Source organism: Hippopotamus amphibius, chromosome 5 (genome assembly GCF_030028045.1).
Source record: "Hippopotamus amphibius kiboko isolate mHipAmp2 chromosome 5, mHipAmp2.hap2, whole genome shotgun sequence".
In the NCBI taxonomy this organism is placed as follows: domain Eukaryota; kingdom Metazoa; phylum Chordata; class Mammalia; order Artiodactyla; family Hippopotamidae; genus Hippopotamus; species Hippopotamus amphibius.
The window spans coordinates 26,054,278-26,081,112 of record NC_080190.1 but is presented as its reverse complement, the minus strand read 5'-3'; the positions used below and the strand labels follow the sequence as shown (position 1 = coordinate 26,081,112).

Sequence of the window (26,835 nt, the reverse complement as noted above, 5' to 3'; positions counted from 1 at the left end):
GGTGTCTTGACCTGGGCCTCCGCGGACAGCTGAGTCCAGGTCATTGGACCACCAGAGAACTCCCGGCCCCATGGAATATTAATCAGCGAGAGCTCTCCCAGAGGTCTCCATCTCAACATAAAGATCCAGCTCCACCCAACAGCCAGCAAGCTCCAGTGCTGGATGCCTCATGCCGAACAACTAGCAAGACAGGAACACAACTCCACCCTTTAGCAGACAGGCTGCCTATAGTCATACTAAGCTCACAGACACCCCAAAACACACCACCAGGCATGGCCTTGCACATCAGAAGGACAAAATCCAGCTCCACCCACCAGAACACAGGCATCAGTGCCCCCTACCAGGAAGCCTACACAAGCCACTGGACTAACCTCCACACTGGGGACATATAACAGAATTAAAAGGAACTATGACCCTGCAGCCTGAGGAAAGGAGACCCCAAACACAGTACACTAAATGAGAAGACAGAGAAAGATGCAGCAGATGAAGGAACAAGGCAAAAACCCATAAAACCAAACAAATGAAGAAGAGATAGGCAGTCTATCTGAGAGAGAATTCAGATTAATGATAATAGAGATGACTCAAGATCTTAGAAATAGTATGGAGGCACAGATGGAGAAAATACAAGAAATGTTTAACAAGGAGCTAGAAGAACTAAAGAGCAAACAGTGATGAACAACACAATAACTGAAATTAAAAATACTCTGAAAGGAACCAATAGCAGAATAACTGAGACAGAAGAATGGATAAGTGACCTGGAAGATAGAATAGTGGAAATAACTGCTGTGGAGCAGAATAAAGAAAAAAGAATGAAAAGAATTGAGGACAGTCTCAGAGACCTCTGGGACAACATTAAATGCACCAACATTTGAGTTATAGGGATCCCAGAAGAAGAAGAGAAACAGAAAGGGTCTGAGAAAATATTTGAAGAGATTATAGTTGAAAATTTCCCTAACATGGGAGAAGAAACAGTCAATCAAGTACAGGAAGTGCAGAGAGTCCCATATAGGATAAACCCAAGGAGAAACATACTGATACACATATTAATCAAACTATCAAAATTTACATACAAAGAAAAAATATTAAAAGCAGCAATGGAAAAGCAACAAATAACCTGCAAGGAATCCCCATAAGGTTAACAGCTGATCTTTCAGCAGAAACTCTGCAGGCCAGAAGGGAGTGGCATGATATATTTAAAGTGATGAAAGGGAAAAACCTGCAACCAAGATTACTCTACCCAGCAAGGATCTCATTCAGGTTTGATGGAGAAATCAAAAGCTTTACAGACAAGCAAAAACTAAGAGAATTCAGCACCACCAGATCAGCTTTACAACAAATGCTAAAGGAACTTCTTTAGGCAGGAAACACAAGAGAAGGAAAAGACCTACAAAAACCAACCCAAAACAATTAAGAAAATGGTAATAGGAACATACATATTGATAATTACCTTAAATGTGAATGGATTAAATGCTCCAACAAAAAGACACAGACTGGCTGAATGGATACAAAAAGAAGACCCATATATATGCTGTCTGCAAGAGACACACTTCAGACCTGGGGACGCATACGGACTGAAAGTGAGGGGATGGAGAAAGATATTCCATGCAAGTGGAAATCAAAAGAAACCTGGAGTAGCAATACTCATATCAGACAAAATAGACTTAAAGAATATTACAAGAGACAAGAAAGGACACTATATAATGATAAAGGGCTCAATCCAAGAAGAAGATATAACAATTGTAAATATCTTTGCACCCAACATAGGAGCACCTCAATACATAAGGCAAATGCTAACAGCCATAAAAGGGGAAATAGTAACACAATAATAGTAGGGGACTTTAACACTCCACTTACACCAATGGACAGATATCCAAACAGAAATTAAATAAAGAAGCACAAGCTTTAAATGACACAGACCAAATGGACTTAAACGACATGTATAGGACATTCCATCCAAGAACAACAAAATACACTTTCTTCTCAAGTGCACACAGAAAATTCTCCAGGATAGATCACAACTGGATCACAAATCAAGCCTCAGTAAATTTAAGAAAACTGAAATTATATCAAGCATCTTTTCTGACAACAATGCTATGAGACTAGATATCAATTACAGGGGAAAAAAGGTAAAAAATACAAACACATGGATGCTAAACAACATGCTACTAAATACCCAAGAGAACACTGAAGAAATCAAAGAGGAAATCAAAAAATACCTAGAAACAAATAACAATGAAAACACGATGGCCTAAAACCTATGGGATGCAGCAAAAGCAGTTCTAAGAGGGAAGTTTGTAGCCATAGAATCTTACCTCAAGAAACAAGAAAAATCTCAAATAAACAACCTAAACTTACATCTAAAGCAATTAGAGAAAGAACAACAACAACAACAACAAACTCAAAGTTAGTGGAAGGAAAGAAATCATAAAGATCAGATCAAAAATAAATGATAAAAAAATTTATCTGAGTACTTTACTAAGATAGGAAAAGCATTAACCATGAAAGAAATTATGGGTAAATCTCACTACATTAAAATTAAGAATGCTCCTCAAACAAAGTCAAAGAAAGCAAGTCACAAACTTTATATATCTTTATCTACCAGAATATATAAAGAATTTCAAGTCAATAAGAAAAAGACAACACAGTAGAAAAACAGGAAAACCATGCATGTGAGTACATATTTCTCAGAAGAGGAAACACAAATGTTGAATAAACTTGAAAAAAAGTTCAACCTTGTTTTATACGCAGAGAAATGAAATATACAACCACATTGAGACACAATTTTGCAGTTTCTAGAGGGATAAAAGTTAAGATGTTTATTGCTCTATGAATTACCACCAATTTCACAGCTTAATGCAATATACATTATTTTATAATTTCACTGGATCAGGAGTGTGGGTATGGTTTAGCTGGGTCCTCTGCTGAGAAATGCCTGACAACACCAAGTAATGACAAGGATGTAGATTAGTTTTTATACAACACTTTGGAAAATAATTTTACATTGTCTTATAAAGTTGAACATTCATGTATTTTTAAGATGCTGCAATTCCACTTTTAGATCTATATACTGGAAAACTTGTACTTGTGAGCTAGGAAATATTCACAAGAATGTTCACAGCAACATTGCTGGTAAAAACAAAACCCTAGAAACAACCCAAATGCCCACCAACAGGAGAGTGAGTAAATTGTAGAATTCTCATCTGATAGAATATCAAGTGAACTACATGAGCAGAAACATACAATGACATCAATAAATCTTAGAATCATCATGGTGAATAAAACAAGTCAAAGAAAACTAGGTACACTTGGATATATTTTTGTAAAGCTCAAAGCAAAGCAAAATTAACTAATAGGTATATGATAAAACTGTATGAAAAAATCTAGGGAATGATGATAATGGGATTCAGAATGGTGCTTACCTTGCCTGATGGTGGCAGTTGTATAGGCACAGGGATGGGACAGAGAAGGGAGTATACAGATTTAGGTATTGATAATGTTCTATTTCATAAGTTGGGGGGTGGATTAATCACAAACATTCATTTTGTTATGCTTTGTAGTCATATATGGTATAGATATTGTTTTGTATGGTTGTTAAACAATAAAAATTTAAGAAAATGGTGTACTGCAAAAGTCAGATATATGAAGTCAAACTGTGCTATAAAATAATGTGTTAACCCAATCATTAAATTGATTTTTTGTTCTAGTTAGTAGTGTATCGTTACAATTAAAATATAAAATTTTAAATAAGACAAGATAAACTTCTTTTTCTGAGTTTTAGGTGAGTTTTTCAAGGAAAAAAAATCTCATTCAAACTTTTTTCCTTACTGTTTATTATGAAAAATGATCACATTTCAAGTGGATTGACTTCAAGTGGATTTAGCTATTAAATTTGCCCTTTGATAGTGAGGCCCTTTTCTAATTTGTTAATAAAAATATTATTGCTGCTACTAATTTTCCCACCAACATCCATCAGAACTATTTCCCATCTCTCTGGTCCACCAAATGGATTTCATCTCCACCTTTGAACCTACCCACCCACTGCACACCATTCCTACCACCTCTCTGTGGACCTGGCATTACTCTGTCTTGCTTTATGACTTATTATTTGTTTTTCTTCAACTGAATAGTAAGCTCACTTGAAGTTTTTGACCTTACTTATCTTTGTAGGTGTGAAATTGTATGCATGGTATTGGTACTAAATAAACTTAGCTGACTTGAATTTTTCTAGACCTGTTTCCTTACAAACTTTAAGAAAAGTCAACACTATCATTATTTAATGTGTACAAATTCTTCACATACATTAAGTTGCTAGGTAAGGTACAAAGGTAAAACAAGCCAACAGTCGTGGTAATGAAGTTCAGACAATTATATACTTTGTATAGGACTTCATAAACATATATTTGCATTTGGAAATAAAATCCCTTGTGAAAAGATCTTTCAAGAAAGTTTGCATTAAAAAAAGAAGAAAAAAGAAAGTTTATTTTGCTTATATCAGAAAGCACCAGAAGTATTTTCTATTGTTACAAAAATGGTGAAGGTTAGTGCATGCAAATTTCTCATATGCCTCATAAAACACTTAATCATCTACATCTGAAGCCAAGAACTGCTGTGTAACCAAGTAGTTCCATGCTCATAAGGAAGTCAGCTGTGTAATTCTGTTTCATCCCCAAATCCAGCATTTCCCATCCTCCCCAGGGGGCTTTACTACTTCATGACATCATAAACCAGATAGATCCAGAGTTCAGTTTAGCCGACATCTTTGTTATAAAGCTAATAAACAAGAAAGCCCCAAGGTATCAGCCATTATTTTTTCCTTTTCTAAACCTAGATAGAAATGTAATATGTTTACAGAGTTTCTAATTTATTTTCCTACTAATGAAAACAGGCATTCCTAGATAAATTAGGCAATGTTCTGGAGTTGCCTTTGTAGAGAGAGGGAAGCAATTTCATTTAAAAATTTAAATCTGGCTTTATTCTTTTGTTAAGAATTGTGGATGGGGGTGGGAAGATAGAAAAGGACTGAAACCAAGCAAAGAGGCAAAAGTGTATTGTATTTTTTAATTATGGAAAAGAGTTATGTGTGCAATTAGAATTTCTGTGTTTAAGGAGGCTGTTGAAAAAGTCAGCACATTATTTAGTTGAGGACTATAGTTTAAGAGCTATGCTTGCATTTTCACACTTACATGTATCAGTATGTATGTGCATATAGAAGTAGAGTTTTCAGAGCCAATTAAGTGAATACATTTGTAAGTCTTATGAATTAAAAAAAGTATTTGAAACAACTTGAACTATCAGAAAGCCACTATAAACATTTAACTAAAAGATCAAGTGATTTCCTCAGTTATAAACAGTATACACAAAGAAGTTTAGGTCAAATCTGTGAAACTTGTAATACTGGCTCACTGGGGTGAATTATATACAAGCCCTGTTAACAGGAAGATGGTACCCAATGGTCTAATTCAAGTAAAAGTTCTCAATATAAATTTATCTTACCTCTATTGACATGTCCTACTAAAACATGATAGGCATAGTTTGCTGAAAATATAATTGCAAACAACAAAATTACTGAGCACCTAGAACGAGTAGAGAACAGTGGTAGTTGCAAGGGTGCTATAGAACGGTCCATTGTGGTTCTGACCTTAAAAGCTCATAATTCAATTGGAGAGGAAGAACGGACTCATAAAAGATTAAATACTGAAGTAACACAAATGGCATCTGTTGACACTTTGGAAATGAGATTTGCTGTATATTCTATGAAGTAGGCTTTCTCAGAAGTAGTGTTTATGGGATTAAAAAAAATTAACTTCATCATGAACCCACTGAGTGAGCAAGAGTGAAGGGAAAACAGTGTCTCTTTCCTTAGAGTGTGTGATTTCCAAGCATCTGAGTGGATGGCTTTCACCCTGGTGGGTGTAGATAAGTGTGTGTATTTGGATCAGGAGGAAAGCGGTATGTTTCACACAAGTTAGTTAGTCCACAGGGTGAAGTGATTATTCCTGATGCTCACCCAAGCAAATGGATGAATCCAGCGTGAACAGAATCAATGCACTGGCATTTGCCAAGATCAGATTCAGCTTAAAACAGAATAAATTAATTCCTCTTACTCAGTTACTGCCTCAAGTAGGTGAGCTGAGGAAGAAGAGTGTTAAGGTGCACATTGAATGTGAACTACCTTCTGTTTTCAGCCAAAGATGCAAAGCAGAAGACAGGGAATAGAAACAGACGGTGAATATAAAATTGTAGGTTGGTGGGGAAAGGAGTTCTGTGAGCAACTCATTTTCCTCCTCTGAACTATACCCAGAATAGCATTGACTCTTATTTGCATAGACTGTTCAGAATGTAGACTTTTAATTTATTGTCAGATTAAGTACAAATACCTGAAGTCTGAGTGGTTCCGTATCTGGAGTTTCCAATATGGGGTTACAGACTGTCACCATGTAATGGCAGCATTATTTGAAGCTAATACTATAATTAATTTCTTACCACGACACTCAGCCAATATTGACAATGAGCCGTGCTGTTATCCAGCATAACGTGGCAGAGACTCTTGCAGCAAAAGAATCCATAACCATGTCTGACAGTCTGTCCAACTGAGAGACTGGGATGTCTAGGAAGAGAACATCATTTCAAGGATGGGCGTAGTATGGTTAATGCTATGCTCAGCCAAAGAGAGGGCTAGTCGCTTGGTATTAATAGCCCAGCTTTTTTTCCCCAGTATAACTCTTCATAAAAGAATTTAAAGAGTTAGGCATGCTGCAAAGTAATATTGATGTACATTATGCACAAACTCTGAATAAATAAAGAAGTGATGACCTGAAGATGCGATCTGTTGTTGATGGGGAAATAATAAACTATTTATGATTTTCTTATGATGTTCCATTGACATATGGTGCTTCTAACCCAGTGACAAATTAATTGACTTGGTTTAAAAAGAAATGGATGCCGCTTAATGAAGAAGGACAGCATATGTATTACAAGGCAGCTGGTTCTGCCACTGCTGGCTTATGGAGACAGTATACATCGGACAGCTAATGAGTCTCTGCTGCATAAGATAGATTCTCTTTATAATAGAATTGCATGCTTTGTCTCTAAATGGGGTTATTATACACACCATTGCACAATGTTTGAAGAGCTTGGTTGGCCCTTGTAGAGGGTTAGGAGGGAAATAAATTGGAAAACAATCGTACTTAAGACCTTCAATCCATCAAACACTCCATGTTTATCTAAATTACCAGCACGTTCTCCCCAAATACAAATCTGTGTGATACACACAGCTAGAATGTTAATGCTGACCAGCCTTCACTTTGGTTTTATCAGAAACTAGGTTTTCTGTTGTAAGCATAGACCAAAGTTCATGCACGTTGAAGCCTGCCAACGCATTTCAACCGCTACCCTCCAATCCCTCTCCCACTGTCTTCATCTCTGAAATTTCATTTGGTATTCTTTCCATACACCATGAACGCACATGCGTCACTTGTCGTGGGTTATTTCACTATCAGAACTTTTTGACTTTGAATACTGAGGCAGTTTTCATGGTAATTCACTCAATTTCTTCATTTTCCCTCTGCATTCATGGGCCCTCACTCTTCAGCCACTCACAGTTATCCTTTAGCGTAAATCCATTTCAATTCATTTTACAGTCTTGATAAAACCCCAGGAAGTTATAGAAGAAGACAGGATAAGTGGCAACATTGTCCACTCTGTATATGAAGAGTGCATGTCCTTTTAGAGGACACGACAAAGCTCATTCAGACGGGGCGGGTCAGCAGAGGGGGGAGCTGAGTTGGGCTCTTACCTCTTATACCCTCTCACCTGGCTTTGAGCCTGGCTCCATTCTTCTATTGATGTTACCGTGTAGCCTTTAGGAATTATGTAGCACACTTTGATCCAGAGTCTTTCAAGGTCGTAACATGTCTTCAAGCCCCAGAGGAGGTGTTGCACAGGAAAAGTGATCCTTCAGAGTGTATCATGACGAGGTTTTTGACTTGTTGAGGGAATTGGACACACACACACATCCTGTTGACCTTTGAATTCTCACCTGTGAGGTGAGGTAAGCATATTTGCTTCTTCCAGCCTTTTCTGTGATTCTTTCCTCCCTCCCTACCAGAAGCAATTGAAAACAATTATGCCTGTGAAACATTTGAGGGTTCTTGGAGTAAGATGGCCTTTTCAGTTTAAGACAGTATTGTATCCCAAACCAGATTGCTTCCTCCTCGTCACTGGGAAGTTCTTTACTTTTCAAGTCAATCTGTGCTCTGAGTATAGAGAAAGGTGAGATGAAAGAAATGGACAAAACAGTTTCATGGGCTTCCCCATATATTTATTACACTCTCCAAATTGAATCTTGAAGCCTTGTCAGAAGTGTTATTTTTCCAACAGAGCAGGCATTAAGTGGCTATAGAAAATAAACTCACCTCCTGATATCTTTCTCATTGCTTGCTACATCCATTTACTGGGAAGATTATATTGTAAGTTGTGGCAGGAGGTATTGTACAGCAAAGGAAAATCACCACTTTGTAATTCTATTTGTCCAAGTTTTCTTTTTTTGCATGGGCTTTTGGGTTTCCATGTCGTTTCTGGAATTATTTCTTAAATGGTGAGTATTATTTTGATATTTGTTTCTCCAGAAGCTTATCCCATCCTACTAATTTTTAAGTTGCATACATTCTTTTGAAAGTAGAGCCATGTTATTTGTAACAAATTTTCTGTAATTTGGCCATGGAAAAGAAAAAAACTAAAACAAATGGTAATAGTGACTGGTTAATGAATTTTATCTTACCTATTTTTTAGATGACTTTTATGTTTCCTGGGAAAAACAGATTATTTGATGACAGTGTTAAGACTACTTGGCTCTAGGTAAAAATTAGTTTCCATTTGACTGGATGTTTCACTTAATGAGAGGGCTTTTGCTTATATTTTTTTCCCTTAAACATGATTAATTACCTTAAGGAAGTAAATGTGAAAGTACAGAGACAAATGACTAGACAAGCTAGTCTTTATCAATGTTTGTTCAAATGATTGCAGTTTAGAGAAATGGGAATACAGGATTGAGATGCCTTAGAAATAAATCTTTGCTTGTATGTAATATCTTTAGTTCAAGGATCTGAAAACACATTACAAGCAATTAAACTTCAGGGGACAAATGGGAATTCTGTATTGTTTATTGGTTTAATTAAATCATAGAATTATGATTTGCTTTGGGATCCTAGGAAGTCCTTTCTTTTAGTTCTACAAATTTTAATATAACCTAGTTCTCCTGGATTTTTACCTACTCCCTCAAACCTTTTCCAGATCTCTTTTCTTCCCACGTCATATTTCTTAAAAGACTCACTGTTTTTTTTTTAACTTCTGACTTGTTCTTCAACGTCTGTGACCTTTACCCCTCACATGTTACTCCAGCCTTTCTGACCAAGGTTGTTTGGTCCTCACAGCCCACTCCAGAGGCTGTTGTCAGTCCTCCTGTTTTCTTCTCTTTACACCGTTTGATGTCACTGACTGTTCAAATCATTCCTCCCTTTTTAAATGTCTGCCTTTTCTTGGTTTGAGGGTCACTCAGTTACTCTCCCTCATTCTCTTCCTCTGCGTCTCTCTTACTTACCCACCCCTTATATGCTAGTTTTCTCAAAAATCTGATTGTCCTGGCCCTCCCTGTAGCCATCACAGTTGACAGATCCACTCCCATGGTTCTGGACACGACCCACCTTTAGTTCCAATGTGCTCCTCAGTTCTCAAGTCTGAGATCTTATTTTCAACTCCTCTTCTAGATACTCCCACAGAGCTTCAAGCTTAACATTTTAGGAATCCACTGATCATCAGTGGAGAATAAAGTAATAGTTCCTTCCCCTCCCCTCTCCCAGCCTCTCTGCCTCCACTGCCACCACCTCTACCCCCGAGGTGTCCACGTTAGAGACTTTGAAATCCTCTTGGCTCTCGCTTCTTCCTTCCTCACTTGTCTGGTCCTTCACCAAATCCCCCTGATTCTGCCCCAGAAATGTCTTCACATCTACCTACGTTCCATTCTAGCAGCCTTAGGTCCAGCTGTCTTCACCTTCTGCTTGTACTGGTGCCCTGAGCAGTTCCCTCATTCTGTTCTCTGATTTCTGGCTGGAGCTATTCCTCTGAAGACAAACCCAGGCATTGCTCATCCTTGGCTCCCAGTTGCCTAAAGGATGTGGTCCCAAACTACATCACATGTGCCAACCTACATGCCCAGCATTTTCTCTCCCTTCTCCCTCCTCCTGCCCAGTGTACCTGCTGGACTGGACTCACCTCTCCCCTGTCCTATCACTGAAACTTGGCCTGAAAAGCTCTTCTTTTCTCTCTCTGCTTGAGGAAAACTCCTACTCATTCTTCAAGGGACAGGTCAAGTGACATTTTTGTGAAATCTCCTGCAACTCCTCAATGAGAGTTAGTCACCCCCTGCTTTTACCGGCCACAACACCTTGTCGAAATCTTTTGTCACCATCCTGTCTCTCAGTCATGTGATCATAAGTTTAGGAAGAGAGGGACTTTCTCTTCCTCATTTGTCTTATTATTTGTATCCAAATGCTGGGCACATCCTGGGCCCTTGATCAAGGTTGGGATATGCATGAGTTTTTAAAAATTGAAATATGGTTGATGTACAGTATTATGTTAGCTTCAGGTGTACTGCATAAGTGATTCAACATTTGCATACATTATGAAATGATCACCATGCTGCATCTAGTAACCATCTGTCCCCACACAAAGTTATTACAATATTATTGACCATTTTCCTTACACTGTATGTTATATCCCCATGGCTTATTTATTTTATAACTGATTGTTCATACCTCTTAATTCCCTTCAGCTATTTCTTCTCCCTACTAGCCCCCTACACTCTGGCAACCACCCATTTGTTCTTTGTATCTATGAGTCTGTTTTGTTTTGTTTGTTTTGTTTTTCAGATTCTACATTTAAGTGAGATCATATGGTATTTGTCTCTGTCTGACTTATTTCACATAGCAGAATACCCTCTAGATCCATCCATATTGTTGCAAACTTCAAGATTTCATTTTTTTATGGCTGAGTAATATCACTTTGTGTACATATACTACATCTTCTTTATCCATTCATCTATCAATAGACACTTAGGTTGCTTCCATATCTTGGCTAATATAAATAATGCGGCAATGAACATTGGTATGCATGTGTCTTTTCAAATTAGTGTTTTTGTTTTCTTCAGGTAAATACCCAGAAGTGGGTAATTGCTGGATCATGTGGTAATTGTAGTTTTAATTTCTTGAGGAACCTCCACACTCTTTTCCAACTTACAAATTGGCTGCACCAATTTACAATCCCACTAACAGTGCACAATTATTCCCTTTTCTCCACATCCTCGTGAACACTATCATCTTTTTTGATAATAGCCATTCAGACAAGTGTGAGGTGGTATTTCACTGTGGTTTTGATTTGTATTTACCTGATGATTTGTGATGTTCAGCATCTTTTCATGTCTGTTGGCCATCTGTATGTCATCTTTGGAAAAATGTCTATTTAGGTCCTCTGTTTTTTAATAGTCTTTTTTTATGTTGAGTTGTATGAGTTCTTTGTATATTTTGGATGTTAACTCCTTGTCGGATATATCAGTTGCAAATATCTTCTCTCATTGAATAGTTTGCCTTTTCATTTTGTTGATAGTTTCCTTCTCTGTACAAAGCTTTTTACTTTGATGTAGTTTTGTTTATTTTTGGTTTTGTAGCCCTTGCCTGAGGAGACGGATCCAAAAAGATATTGCAAAGATTAATATCAAAGAGTTTACTGCCTATGTTTTCTTTTAGGAGTGTTTATGGCTTCAGTTATTACATTTGTCTTTAATCCATTTTGAGTTTATTTTTGTATATGGTGTGAAAAATTAGTTTATTTTGATTCTTTTGCATGTTCCCTGCCTGGTTTTCTCAGCATAATTTATTGAAGAGGCTGTCTTTCCCCAGTGTATATTCTTGCCTCCTTTGTCATAGATTAATTGAACATATAAACATGGGTTTATTTCTGGGCTCTCTATTCTGTTCCATTGATTTATGTGTCTGCTTTTGTGCTGGTACCATATTGTTTTGGTTACTGCAGCTTTGTAACATAGTTTGAAATCAGGGAGCATAATACCTCCAGCTTTGTTCTTCTTTCTAAAGATGGCTTTAGCTTTTGGGGAGTCTTTTGTGTTTCTATACAAATTTTAAAATTATTTGTTCTGGTTCTGTGAAGAATGTCTTTGGGTATTCTGATAGAGATAGCATTGAATCTTTTGATTGCCTGGGGTAGTATGGTTATTTTAACAATGTTAATTCTTTCAGTCTATGAGTATGATATATCCTTCCATTTGTTTGTGTCATCTTCATTTTCTTTCACCAATGTCTTATAGTTTTCAGAGGATAAGTCTTTAACCTCTTTGGTTAGATTTATTTCTAGGTATTTTATTCTTTTTGATGCCATTGTAAGTGGTATTGTTTTCTTAATTTCTCTTTATAATAGTTTGTTATTAGTGTATAGACATGCTATAGATTGCTGTATATTAATTTTGTATGCTACAGCTTTACTGAATTTCTTTATTAGTTCTAGTAGTTTTTTTGGTAGCATCTCTAGAGTTTTCTGTATATAGTATCATGTCATCTGCAAACAGTGAAGTTTTACCTCTTCATTTCCAATTTGGATTTCTTTTACTTCTTTTTCTTGTCTGATTGTTGTGGCTAGGATTTCCAATGTTATGTTGAGTAAAAGTGGCAAGAGTGGGCATCGTTGTCTTGTTCCTGATCTTAGAGGAAATGCTTTCAGCTTTTCATTATGCTGGCTGTGGGTTTATCATTTATGGCCTTTATGATGTTGAGGTATGTTCCCTTCATACCCATCTTGTTGAGATTTTTATAATAAACGTGTTGAATTTTGTCAAAAGCTTTTTCTCCGTTTATTGAAATGATCATATGATTTTTGTTCTTCAATTTGTTAATGTGGTATATCACACTGATTAATTTGTGCATATTGAACCATCTTTGTATCCCTAGGATGAGTCCCACTTTATCATGGCATATGATCCTTTCAATGTATTGTTGAATTTGGTGTGTTAATATTTTGTTAAGGATCTTTGCATCTATATTCATCAATATGTTGGCCTATAATTTTCTTTTTGTGTGGTGTTTTGGTATCATGGTGATGCTGGCCTTGTAGAATGAGTTCAGAAGTGTTCCTTCCTCTTCAAATTTTTGGAATAGTTTGAGAAGAATAACTGTTAACTTTTCTTTAAATGTTTGGTAGAATTCATCTCCGAAGCCATCTGATCTTGGACTTTTCTTTGTTGGGCATTTTTTATTACTGATTAAATTTTATTAATTGGTCCATTCATATTTTCAGTTTCTTCCTTCCTGATTCAGTCTTGGGAGAGTGTATGTTTCTAGGACTGTATCCATTTCTTCTAGATTGTCCATTTTATTGGCATCTAATTGTTCATAGTAATCTCTTATGATCCTTTATATTTCAGTGGTGTTGGTTGTAACTTTTCTTTCATTTCTGATTTTTTATTTGTTTGGGCCCTCTCTCTCTCCCCCTCTCTTTGATGAGTCTGGCTGAAGGTTTATCAATTTTGTTTATCTTTTCAAAGAAATATCTCTTAGTTTCATTGATATTTTCTGGGGTTTTTTTTTTTAGCCTCTTTTTCATTTATTTCTGCTCTGATCTTTATCATTTCTTTCTTTCTACTAACTTTGGATTTTGTTCTTCTTTTTCTAGTTCCTTTAGGTGTAAGGTTAGATCATGTATGTGAGATTTTTCTTATTTCCTGAGGTAGGCTTGTATCGCTATAAACTTCCCTCTTAGAACTGCTTTCACTGTGTCCTATGGGTTTTGGATCATTGTGTTTCTATTTATCATTTGTACTATTTTAAAATTTTCTCTTTAATTTCTTCAGTGACATGTTATAGTTTAGTAGCATGTTGTTTAGACTCCATAGTTTTTTTGTAGTTTTTTTCTTGTAGTTGATTTCTAGTCTCATACTGCTATGGTTGGAAAAGATGCTTTATATGATTTCAATCTTCTTAAATGTATTGAGACTAATTTTGTGGTCCAGCATGGGATTTATCCTGCAGAATGTCCCATGTGTGCTTGGAAAAATGTGTGTTCTGTTGCCTTTGATGAAATGTTCTATATATATGTATTAATTCCATCTGCACTTAGTGTGTTATTTGAGGCCAGTGTTTCTTCACTGATTTTTCTGTCTGGATGATCTGTCCATTGATGTAAACAGAATGTTTAAGACCCCTACTATTATTGTATTACTGTCAATTTCTCCCTTTCTGTTTGTTAATATTTGCTTTATGTATTTAGGTGCTCCTATTTTGGGTGCCTATATACTTGAAATTTTTGTATCTTCTTATTGGATTGATCCCTTTATCATTATGTAATATCTTTAAAAAAATTTTTTATTGGAGTACAGTTGCTTTACAATGTTTTAGTTTCTATTGTATAGCAAAGTGAATCAGCTATATGTATACATATATACCCTCTTTTTTGGATTTCCTTCCCATTTAGGTCACCACAGAGCATTGAGTAGCGTTCCCTGTGCTATACAGTAGGTTCTCATTAGTTATCTGTTTTATACATAGTATCAATAGTGTATATATGTCAGTCCCAATCTCCCAATTTATCCAACCCCCTGTCCCCCTTGGTATCCATACATTTGTTCTCTATGTCTGTGTCTCTATTTCTGCTTTGTAATTGAGATTGTCTATACCATTTTTTTTCAGATTCCACATATGTGCATTAAAACATACTTGTTTTTCTCTTTCTGACTTACTTCGCTTTGTATGACAGTGTAATATCTTTTTTTGTCTTTTGTAATCTCTGCCTTAAAGTCTATTTTTTCTCATGTAAGTATTGATACTTTTCATTTCCATTTTAATGAAATTCCTTTTCTATCCCCTAACTTTCAGTCTGTGTGTGTCTTTAGATCTGAAGTGAGTCTCTTGTAGGCAGCATACATTTGGGTCTTGTTTTTGTATTCATTCAGCTACTGTATGTCTTTTGACTGGAGCATTTAGTCCATTTACATTTAAAATAATTATTGATAGGTATGTACTTATTGCCATTTTGTTAATTGTTTTGATTTTTTTTAAGGTTTTCATTCCTTTCTTTTTCTTTTGCTCTCTTCTCTTGAGATTTGATGACTATCTATAGTGTTATGGTTGAATGCCTTTCTTTGTGTGTGTATGTGCGTGTGTGTGTGTGTGTGTGTGTATGATTATTTTAAGTTCATGATCTCTTATGTTTGAATAAATTCTAATCACCCTATTTTTTACTCCCCACCTACCACAGTTAATGTTTTTGATGCTATATTTTACATCTTTTTGTTGTGTGTATCTCTTAACTACATGTTGTGGATATAGATGATTTTACTATTTTTATTTTTCAGCCTTCCTACAAGCTTTATACATTGTTGATTTGCTATCTTTACTATATGTTTACCTTTACCAGTGAGATCTTTCCTTTCATAATTTTCATATTTCTAGTTGTATCCTTTTTCACTTAGAAAAATTCCATTAACATTTCTTTTAAAGCTGATTTAGCGATGCTGAGCTCTTTTAGCTATCGCTTGTCTGTAAAACTCCTTATCTGTCCTTCAAATCTAAATGATAACCTTACTGGGTAGAGAATTTTTGGTTGTAACTTTTTCCCTGTCATCACTTTGCATATATTTTGTCACTCCCTTCTGGGCCTGCAAAGTTTCTTCTGAAAAGCCAGCTGATATTCTATGGGAGTTCCCATGTATATAACTAGTTGCTTTTCTCTTGCTACTTTTAATATTCTTTCTTTAATTTTTGCCATTTTAATTAAAGTGTGTCCTGATGTGGTCATCTTTGGGTTGATCTTGTTTGGGACTCTCTGGTTTTTCTGGACCTAGATATCTGTTTTCTTTCACAGGTTAGGGAAGTTTTCAGCTATTACTTTTTCAAATATTTTCTCTGCCCCCTTCTCTCTCTCTTCTCCTTCTGGGACCCCTATAATGCAAATGTTATTACACTTGATGTTATACCAGAGTTCTCTTAAACTGTCCTCATTTTTTTAAAAAATTCTTTTTTCTTTTTTTCGTCAGCTTCAGTAATTTCCACTACTCTGTTTTCCAGTTTATAGTTCCTGTGTATCATCTAATCTACTGTTGATTCCTTCTGGTGTATTTTTATTTCACTTATTGTATTCTTTAGCTGTGTTTGGTTCTTCTTTATATTCTCTCTTTATTGAAATTTTTACTGTGTTCATCCATTCTTCTCCCAAGTTCAGTGAGATTCTTTATGATTATTGCCTTGGGCCCTTTGTTGGATAGATTGCTTATCTCCACTTCCTTTAGTTCTTTTTCTGAGGTTATGTCTTATTCCTTCATTTGGAATATATTCCTCTGTCTTCTCATTTTTTCCCAATTCTCTATGTTTATTTCTATGTGTTAGGTACATCGGTTACATTCTCTATCTTGGGGAAGTTGCCTTATGTAGGAGATATTCTTTGGGGCCCAGCAACTCACTCCCTCTGGTCACCAGAGCTGTATGCTCTAGTGGCACCCCCTATGTGAACTGTATGTGTCCTGTTGTGGCAGGGCTGACTACTGTGGATAGATGGGGCTGGCTCCTAGCCAGGTTGGCTGTGAGGCCATTCCTCATGCAGTGGTTGTGAATCCACTGGAGGGCAGGGTAGGCTTCCCATGTGGTTAGCCACACAGCTTTGGGGTCACGAGGCTGCTGCCAGCCTGCTGGTGGGCAGGGCCAGGTCCCTGTGTGGCTTGATGCTTGATTGAATGGATCTACAGGTGAATGTAATCAATGTGGAGCTGAGAAGGACCTTAGGATGATCCCAAATCATCCTGACCATGCTGTTAAAGGCACTTTTCTTGTCTTAATGGGGCTGTTTATCTCCACTTGTGGTTATACTCTCCACCAGGAAAAGGAGAAACTCTATGTGGAACTAAAGCACATCCTGGCCCGGCAGCCTGGGCCCGAGGCTGCAGAGCAGCTGCAGATCTACCGTCACACACTGCGGGAGAAGACCAAGCAGCTTAAAGTAAGTGGTAGCCTCTGTTCCTTCCTGGCTGAAGGATGGCCACAGTCTGGGGAATATCCCCGGACAAGTCTACTGCCTTGGTGCAAGCAGCCAGCCTCCCAAATGCTTGACCTCTTTTGAAATCAGCTTTTTCAGTGCTCCAGTCCCAGGAGGAGCAGGGCAAGCCTCAAAGCTACCTCTCTGCTCCTAGACTAATAGATACCCACAAAACGGGGATGAGCAAGTGGGGAAAGAGTTGGGGAGAGGATGATGGCAATGGAATGGAAATTTGGCGAACAGGGTTTGTATGGGTTATCTCTGATGATTTAGAGGATTTGGGTGGTGGGAAAGGACTGAGGAAATATTTTAACACCATTGCCCACTGAAGCAGACCACTGTGTCAAAGCAGGTTTTCACTATATTCCACCTGAAATACATGTGCACAAAACACAGGCTACTCCCCAGTCCCCAGTGGCCTTGCTTCATGACCACCTGTCAAATAAGTAGCCATGAAAGGAGGTAAAATCATTTTAGGATTCTGTTAGCATTAAGTTCCCTTCTAAGTGACATAAGAACCTTAACTAGGGAGATGGAATGTTTTACCATTACATGTGCCTTTTTGAAGTTTTCTCAAAAACTGTATGTTTCCACTATATTCTCAGCTTTACCTCCTATATTCTTGGCATGTTAGGGAAGCCTTATACACACACATGCGCAGACGTAGCACACGCCAGCTGAATTCTGGCACTTACCTGCACAATGATGGTAATAATCATTGCCTTTCTGCCTGGGGTAAAACAGATGCCATGCTACTAATATGGTACTAATCCTTTCACAAATAGAATGTTGTAAAATCACATCCTTTTACTTAAAAAAGGCTGATGAAACAGAAGTGTAATGAGAGCATTAATTTTCAACTTATCACTCCAAGCATTCATTTTACATGAGTATCCTGAGACATAATTTGAGTTTCGCAGAAGGCATAATCTTTTGATTATTTTCATGCCTTTAAACAATTGAATATATCAAATAAAATAAAAATTTATCTTCTCAGGGGTGGGTGTAGATTAGAAAAGCATGTGTCTTTACATTACTGTCAGATGAGCACACTTAGTGCTGGATTGTATTCAGTGGTTCACAGGAGACTTTTGTTACTTTAAACCTTTATCTCAGGATATCCAGATTTTTGCTCTGAATGATGTGTGACCCCTGGTGGAAGATTCAGAGGTGGGTAATACCAAGCCTGTCCACCAATTTGTCCTCATTGTCTGGACTCTTTTAGGAAATCCCACATTCGTTGCTCGGAAACAAGGTCTTTGTTCCTAAGATTTAACTATTAAGACAGTTTTTCTTCCAATATGAAAATCACATTCTTTAGCTTATGATAGCATCATCAGAATCCTTTTCACAGTTAAGAGGAAAGAGTTCAGAAGCAGATGAACACTCGAAAGATAAAGATCTGCCTTTTATGCAAATTTAAGGAAATAGGGAGCGAGAGGAAAAACAAATTGAATCTATTTCATGCCCGTTGGAACAATAGCCTCCTTTTCTCCTCTTGTTTTTTGTTGGGGGCAGCCCTCACTTTAGTGTGCTTTACACATCCATTAAGGTGAGTAAATTCCCTCTTTTCTTGTCCAGCTTGAAACCAGTAGCGTCTACTGAATACAACAGTGTAAGAGGCAGGTAATTAGGCTTCCTATTACAGCCCCTTGCATGCAGTACACTCTCGCATGCAGATGTCATAGCTCCCTGCTTCTTAAAGGCAAGTGTCCCAGTGCTGGGATAAAGAGAGAACCTGTGAATAGTCCCAAAGGGCACAGTAAAGAGTGATTGACATTCAACAGAACAACAACCTTGGAAAGCACATAAATTGAATACCTACTTAGTGGTGACGGTGGCAGGATGATTCTGAATAATTTTTACAATAATCCCCGAATGAATCATGCACCTCAGTAATGACTTTTCTGAATGCTTTAAAAAAAAGACTTTAAAAGCAATTTTATACTTTATGTCTGGGAGTTTTTCTGTTTCAACTCACAATATTCTTGAACACACTGCACCATTCATATGTGAGCCTGTTTGCATGTGCCTGATAGTTCTCCTTCTAAGCAGGCGAATGAGGTTTCATTAAGTTTGTCACTGGATTATGAGTCTTCAGACCTCCATCAGATTTTACACAGATACAGACCTTGAACTGGTAGAAGTGTGTGGATTCACTGTTAAACCTGGGCATGGTTTTGTATTTCTAGCCTTGCTGAGGTAAGTGGCAGCAGATTAAAAAAGATTTTTCAGAAAAAGAATATTGTCTCACCGTGTATCTTCTGTTAAAGCTGCTTTATTTGTCACACTAGGTTTTGTCTTCAGAGTTGAATATGTATGAATCACAGAGCCAAGAATATAAGTATGAGATTGAGAAACTTACCAATGAACTGCTGAATTTAAAGAAGAGATACCTTGCTCAGAAACGTAAAGAATACATTCAGAAGTAAGAATAAGTCAAATGTTCTAGTTTCGTTGTGCCTATTAACTGCTGATAAGAAAATAATTGAGGACAATCACAAAGTTGCAGACTTCACTGGGGTACACTAAGTCAAGGTTGGTGTCAAAGCACAATGGGTGTCTTGTCTGATACGGAGATCCCTCCTTAGGACCCTAACAGGGATCCATTAATATTAGCTCACTGGTGGACCTCATGTGAAGCAGAGGAAACCTAGTGTGATATTTTTCCCCACACTGTTCTCACGGCTTGGAGTTAATCATGCCATAACCGTGTCTGCAGAGTACGTTCATGATCAACCTCGTATGGGCTGAAGCATATTCACATTTAAAACCACAGGTAATTTTGTTAAGGGGTCTGGGCTTGGTAAAGCTGTTCCTTCTAATAGCGCAGCTGGACCACTGTAATTACAAGCGGTTCACAAATAATTTTCACCTATGTTTTAGATAAACTGTCTCTGAACCATTTCTGTGCCTAGTACCTGACTTCAGTATCTGCTTCAGGATATTGGTATGAGCCTTCATTCTTCTAGGAGATGATAATGCAGATGTCAGGTGAACATTCTGGGTTTTAGGATGCCTACATGTGGAAGAGTAAACGTTCTCTTCAATTTGCTACCATTTGCCTGATCCTGGGGTGAGTGAGTGGACCCAGAAGAATCAGTAGGTTTGAACCTTGATTGTGTGGCATTGCCCAAATCATCTAGTTCATTCTGTAGCCGCTCACCTCATGACTTGAAAGTCAGGCTTGACACGTCATCTGCATGAACATTTCAAGGACATGGTGAAAGAGGGTTTGAAAGCATCCACCTGTGATTCATTAGTGTCAAACAGCTATTTAACATTGCTGGATGCGAACTCATTTGCCAGTCAAAATCTACCCTTCTTGTAAATCAGAATATTCCCCCATTCCACATTTAGATGCTGGTTTCTTGGTAGACTAAAATACTGCTGAAAACTATAGCTAATTTAGATGGGTCTGACATTGTCTAGCAACTACCTAATTCAGAATCACTGGTGAGACTGATTAAACATGCAGGTTCCTAGGCCCCATTTCTAGATATTTGGATTCAGTAGGTTCTGGATGGGCCTCAAAAATCTGAAGTTTAATTGCTCTCGAGGTGAATTCTATGCATACTGATGTTTGAGAAACCCTGATATTAATGATGTGAATTAAATGAATGTGAGATTGGAAACACTGTAGTTTTCTTTTAGGACACCAAGGTTGTGTTTATCAAATGTCAGCATGGCTAGTTTCCACGTGAGACAGGTGTCTAGCTCCATTGCCTTCCAGCTTTCTGAGTGTGCACCTTTATTAGTAAAATGTTTTTCAACTTGCGGCCCCCCTAATATATATGCATACAGTTGTTTTTTTTTAACAGACAATAAACAGCATATATTTAGAGTGTAAAATTTGGTATCCCATCTCCCAATTCATTCCCCCCCAACCCTCCATGTTTTCCCCACTTGGTGTCCACATGTTTGTTCTCTACACCTGTGTCTCTATTTCTGCCTTGCAAACTGGTTGATTTGTACCATTTTTCTATAGTCCACATATATGTGTTAATATACGATATTTGTTTTTCTCGTCTGACTCCCTTAACTCTGTATGACAGTCTCTAGGTCCATCCATGTCTCTACAAATGTCCCAGTTTCAAAGAACCAGGTTTTAGTTTTATTGATTTTTGCTATTGTTTTCTTTGTTTCTATTTCATTTATTTCTGCTCTGATCTTTATGACTTCTCTCCATCTACTAACTTTGGGTTTTGTTTGCTCTTCTTTCTCTAGTTTCTTTAGGTGTAAGGTTAGATTGTTTATTTGGGATTTGTCTTGTTTCTTGAGGTAGGATTGTATTGCTATAAACTTCCCTCTTAGAACTGCCTTTGCTGCATCCCATAGGTTTTGGATTATTGTGTTTTCATTGTCATTTGTCTCTAGGTATTTTTTGATTTCCTCTTTAATTTCTTCAGTGATCTCTTGGTTATTTAGTAGCATATTGTTTAGCCTCCATGTGTTTGTGTTTTTTACAGGTTTTTTCCAGTAATTGATTTCTAATCTCATAGCATTGTGGTCAGAAAAGATGCTTAATACGATTTCAATTTTCTTGAATTTACCAGGGCTTGATTTATGACCCAAAATGTGATCTATCCTGGAGAATGTTCCATGTGCACTTGAGAAGAACATGTAATCTGCTGTTTTTGGATGTAATGTCCTATAGATATCTGTTAAATCAAGCTGGTTTATTGTGTCATTTAAAGCTTGTGTTTCCTTACTAATTTTCTGTGTGGGTGATCTGTCTATTGGTGTGAGTGGGGTGTTAAAGTCCCCCATATGATTGTGTTCCTGTCAATTTCCTCTTTCATACTTGTTAGCATTTGCATTATGTATTGAGGTGCTCCTATATTGGGTGCATATATATTTATAATTGTTATCTCTTCTTCTTGGATGGATCTCTTGATCTTTATGTAGTGTCCTTTCTTGTCTCTTGTAATATTTTTTATTTTGAAGTCTATTTTATCTGATGTGAGTATCGCTACTGCAGCTTTCTTTTGATTTCCATTTGCATGGAATATCTTTTTCCATCCCCTCGCTTTCCATCTGTATGTGTCCCTAGGTCTGAAGTGGGTCTCTTGTAGACAGCATATATATGGGTCTTGTTTTTGTATCCATTCAGCCAGTCTGTGTCTTTTGGTTGGTGCATTTAGTCCATTTACATTCAAGGTAATTATTGATATGTATGTTCCTATGACCATTTTCTTAATTGTTTTGTTTTTGTTTTTGTAGGTCCTGTTCTTCTCTTATGTTTCCCGCTTAGAGAAGTTCCTTTAGCATTTGTTGTAGGGCTGGTTTGGTGGTGCTGCATTCTCTTAGCTGTTGCTTGTCTGTAAAGCTTTTGATTTCTCTGTCGAATCTGAATGAGATCCTTACTGGGTAGAGTATTCTTGGTTGTAGGTTCTTCCCTTTCATCACTTTAAATATATCGTGGCACTCCCTTCTGGCTTGCATAATTTCTGCTGAGAAATCAGCTGTTAACCTGATGGGAGTTCCCTTGTATGTTATTTGTCGTTTTTCCCTTGTTGCTTTTAATAACTTTTCTCTGTCTTTAATTTTTGTCCATTTGACTAGTATATGTCTTGGTGTGTTTCTCCTTGGGTTTATCCTGCCTGGGACTCTCTGCACTTCCTGGACTTGGGTGGCTATTTCCTTTCCCATGATAGGGAAGTTTTCAAGTATAATCTCTTCCAATATTTTCTCAGGTCCTTTCTCTCTCTCTCCTCCTTCTGGGACCCCTATAATGTGAATGTTGGTGCGTTTAACATTGTCCCAGAGGTCTCTTAGTCTGTCTTCAGTTCTTTTCATTCTTTTTTCTTTATTCTTTTCCACATTAGTGATTATCACCATTCTGTCCTCCAGGTCACTTATTCGCCCTTCTGCCTCAGTTAATATGCTATTGGTTCCTGCTAGTGTATTTTTCATTTCAGAGATTGTTTTGCATATCTCTATTTATTTGCTCTTTAATTCTTCTAGGTTTTTGGTAAACTTTTCGATCTTTGCACCCAATCTTTTTTCAAAGTCCTGGATCATCTTCACTATTGTAATTCTGAATTCTTTTTCTGGAAGGGTGCCTATCTCCTCTTCATTTAGTTGTTTTTCTGGGGTTTTATCGTGTCCCTTCATCTGGTACAAAGTCCTCTCTCTTTTCATTTTCTCTATCTTTCTGTGGCTGTGGTTTTCAGTTCCACAAGATGAAATACTGCTGATACGCTTGATACTGCTGTCTGACCTCTTGTGGAGGAAGCTATCTACAAGGCTCGTTTGTGCTTCCTGATAGGAGGGACTGATGGTGGGTGGGGCTGGGTGGGTGGAGCTCAGTAAGACTTTGATTTGGTGGGTGGAGCTCAGTAAAACTTTAATCTGCTTGTCTGCCAGTGGGTGGGGCTGTGTTCCCACCTTGTTGGTTGTTTGGCCTTAGGCTACCTGGCACTGGAACTTACAGGCTCTTTGATGGGGCTAATGGTGGACTCTGGGAGGGCTCATGCCAATGAGCACTTCCCAGAACCCCTGCCGCCAGTGCCCCTGTCTCCTCGGTGAGCCACAGCTGCCCCCCACCTCTGCAGGCAACCCTCCAACACCAGCAGGTAGATCTGGTTCAGTCTCCTATGGGGTCACTGTTCCTTCCCCCTGGGTCCTGGTGAGCACACTTTTTTGTGTGCCCTCCAAGAGTGGAGTCTCCATTTCCCCCAGTCCTGTGGAGGTCCTGCAATCAAATCCCGCTGGCTTTCAAAGTCTGATTTTCTGGGGATTCCTCCTCCCATTGCTGGGCTCCCAGGTTGGGAAGACTTGGGGCTCAGAACCCTCACTTTAGTGGGTGGACTTCTGCAGTATAACTGTTCTCCAGTTTGTGAGTCACCCACCCAGCATTTATGGGATTTGATTTTAATGTGATTGCACCCCTCCTACCATCTCATTGCAGCTTCTCCTTTGTCTCTGGATGTGGGGTGTCTTTTCTGGTGAGTTCCAGTGTCTTTCTGTTGATGATTGTTCAGCAGTTAGTTGTAATCCGGTGCTCTTGCAAGAGGAAGTGAGCACACATCCTCCTACTCCGCCATCTTGATCCTATCTCCTACCTGCATACAGTTTTTAAAATAAAAAAAATAAATAAAACTATTTTGGAATAGTTTTTTACCTCTAATATATTTTAACTTATAAAGTACACACAAATACTATTGTTACTTTGTGAGTAATTATTAGTAAAGAAAGATTTTTAATTTTCAAAGATAAAATATCAAATCTCTAGTATCTTCTTTCCACTTGCCAATGGGTCATCCCACTCATCTTGTAGAGTTCATGCCCTCCATTTTGGAGATGAGTGGTCCAGATGAAACAGTTATAAACAGCTTGCTTGGCTAAATAGTTAATTATTTTCCTAGAGCTAATTAACTTCGCTGCCTTGGCCCTGGGATTTGGCCTAGTTTCCTTTGACCTTATTGATCCCGCCACCACACACACACAGTTTTCTGGACACAGGGAGCATGCTGACTGACAGAGGGACACCCCTCTGATAGCTTATCTCTTCCCAATGGCCCATCCACTAGAATTGCACTGCCCCCGGCAGTATGCCACTGTGGCTCTTTACATTAAAGTGAATTACAGTTAAATCAAATTAGAAATTCAGTTCCTTAATTGCAGTAGTCACATTTCACTACTTAGTAGCCACATGTGGCTTAGTGGATGCCGCATTAGGCAGCCCAGATATAGAGCTTTTCCACCATCACAGAAAGTTCTATTAGATAGCACTGCTCTAGACTCTCTGCCTTTGCCTTGAATCCTCATTCCTTGTGTACACTCTGACCTGGCCAGGACTTCATTGGTGGTTCCATTTAGTTGGGATCCATAAACTGGAGGGAGACAGAGAGATATGAGTTCATAGAAGAACAGCAAAAAAAAAAAAAAAAAAAAAAAAAATAAGGAGCAGAAGGAAAATATGCCCAGGCAAGAACAAAAGTGCTGAGATGGGTTAGACTGGAAGGAAGAAAGCTGAAGGGAGTCATTAGGATGGTCTATAAATACATTAAAAAGATCATATAAAGGAGACATTATTCCCATTAGTCAGCTTAGATCAGGCCAGAAACATTAAGCTTAAGTTCCTTCGGAGAGGAAAATTTAGGTTATTTAAGGCGAGAGAGGGCAGGGGGAGGGAGGCACTGCCTGTATCTAACAATAGTCAGGAGGTAGACCAGTTGTCAGAGTACTTGAAGGCATCTTCTTTGCTGGGTCCACTCAAGGCTAAAGCTTTTGTCCTATTTATGGAGGATGGTTTTTTATCATAATGAAATCAATTCTTCTAAGAGACAGCTGGATTGATTAACCAATCCTCTACAGGGTCTTTCCAAATGGAATAATTTAGAATAATCTCTGTGGATATTCTCCTCACACATACTCTTTATAAAATAGCAACTCATATCATTTTTACCTTTTTGGCTTTATTTTCATTTTTCTCAAACACCTTTTTTTTTTTATCACGCTCTAATCGTGACCTACACCCCCACCCACCTGCCCTTGCCTCTCCTACTCTGGACCCCCAGGTTGGTCTGGAGTCTGCAGTACAAGTCAGATTCTTTTGCAAAAGGTAGAATTCTCTTCCCTGAAGTAAATAATTTCTATTAGTCAAATCTAATTGGCTTTAGTCTTAGTAGTTTGCTCAATTTTTATTTTTAAAAAGGGACTCCAAAGATGTTTTCCATAAGACTCCTAATTTTTCAATAGGTAATTTGTATAAATTTAAGATACATCTGCAGGAAACCTGAGTGTGTGTGTGGCGGCAGTGGGTGGGGGGGGGGGCAGAGGGCGGGGCTGGTATTTAAAGAAGATTTATCTAGAAGATACATTGTAGACTTCAGGTTAGAATTTCCTTTATCTATTGCCAAATGTACTATCTTGTTTATCTTTCCCAGCTTTTCTTGTATCTTAAACTATTTCTAATAATAACTGATGCTCATCTAAAGTTATGAGAAAATTTGTATTTTATAAATGTGCAAGTTTGATGAAGATACCGTGTGCGTGTGTGTATGTGTGAGATAAATATTTATAAGTTTCCACTGAAACTTTGGAATATAAAAGTTGATAAATGATGAATTAGTCATTATAACTGAGCCAAGAGAAAGATTCTTCTGACTGATCTTCAGAACTAAACAAATGCTTTATAAAACAGGAAGATGATTACAAGTCAGGAGCCTCCAGTCCACAGAGCTTGAACTATAATGAGGCCTTCTGTCCATATTTAGATCAACATTAGGAAGACATAGTTAATTGTGTCTTTCCCTAATTCTGTGTGTTATCAGTAACACCTAATTAGAGTTAAACCAGCACCTTGTCTGAAACTGGAAGCTTTGATCAAAGAAGTTTTCAGTGGCTAACTCAGCCTAAGAACTATCAAAATTAGAAGAGGAAAAAGATGGTAAGGAAGTTAATTTTCACCTCCTCTCTTACAGGAACAAGGACAGAATAATCATGGAGGATGCCTTCTCAATGGCCAAACCAGCTGGCCCTCGTTTTACAGGGGGTGGATTTCCCCTCAGCAAATCATCCAAGATGAAGTCCTAACTCGAAGCTGCTGGCTGGGTCCAGCTGAACAGCTCGTGAAATTCACTCTGGAACATTTTGGAGGAATCTCTTTGAAATCCCTTGGATCACAGACATTTAGGGATATCAGTCCTCAGATTCCAGGATGGAAAGAAACACAGAATTATTATAGTAATGTACATATAAGAGTGATGATGTACTACTTAGTCCACAAGGATATTAACAGAG

At 37.8% G+C, this 26,835-nt stretch overlaps 1 protein-coding gene across 1 annotated transcript in view; it reads left to right on the top strand.

Annotated features, from left to right (window-relative positions):
* The window catches only part of CFAP58 (cilia and flagella associated protein 58), a 121,640-nt gene extending 95,012 nt beyond the window's left edge, over positions 1–26,628 (top strand). The window contains exons 16-18 of the mRNA XM_057736945.1: positions 16,930–17,049; positions 19,380–19,513; positions 26,517–26,628. Coding sequence (XP_057592928.1) covers positions 16,930–17,049; positions 19,380–19,513; positions 26,517–26,628 — 366 coding nt within the window. The remainder of the gene's footprint in view (positions 1–16,929; positions 17,050–19,379; positions 19,514–26,516) is intronic.
* The last annotated feature ends 207 nt before the right edge of the window (positions 26,629–26,835 follow it).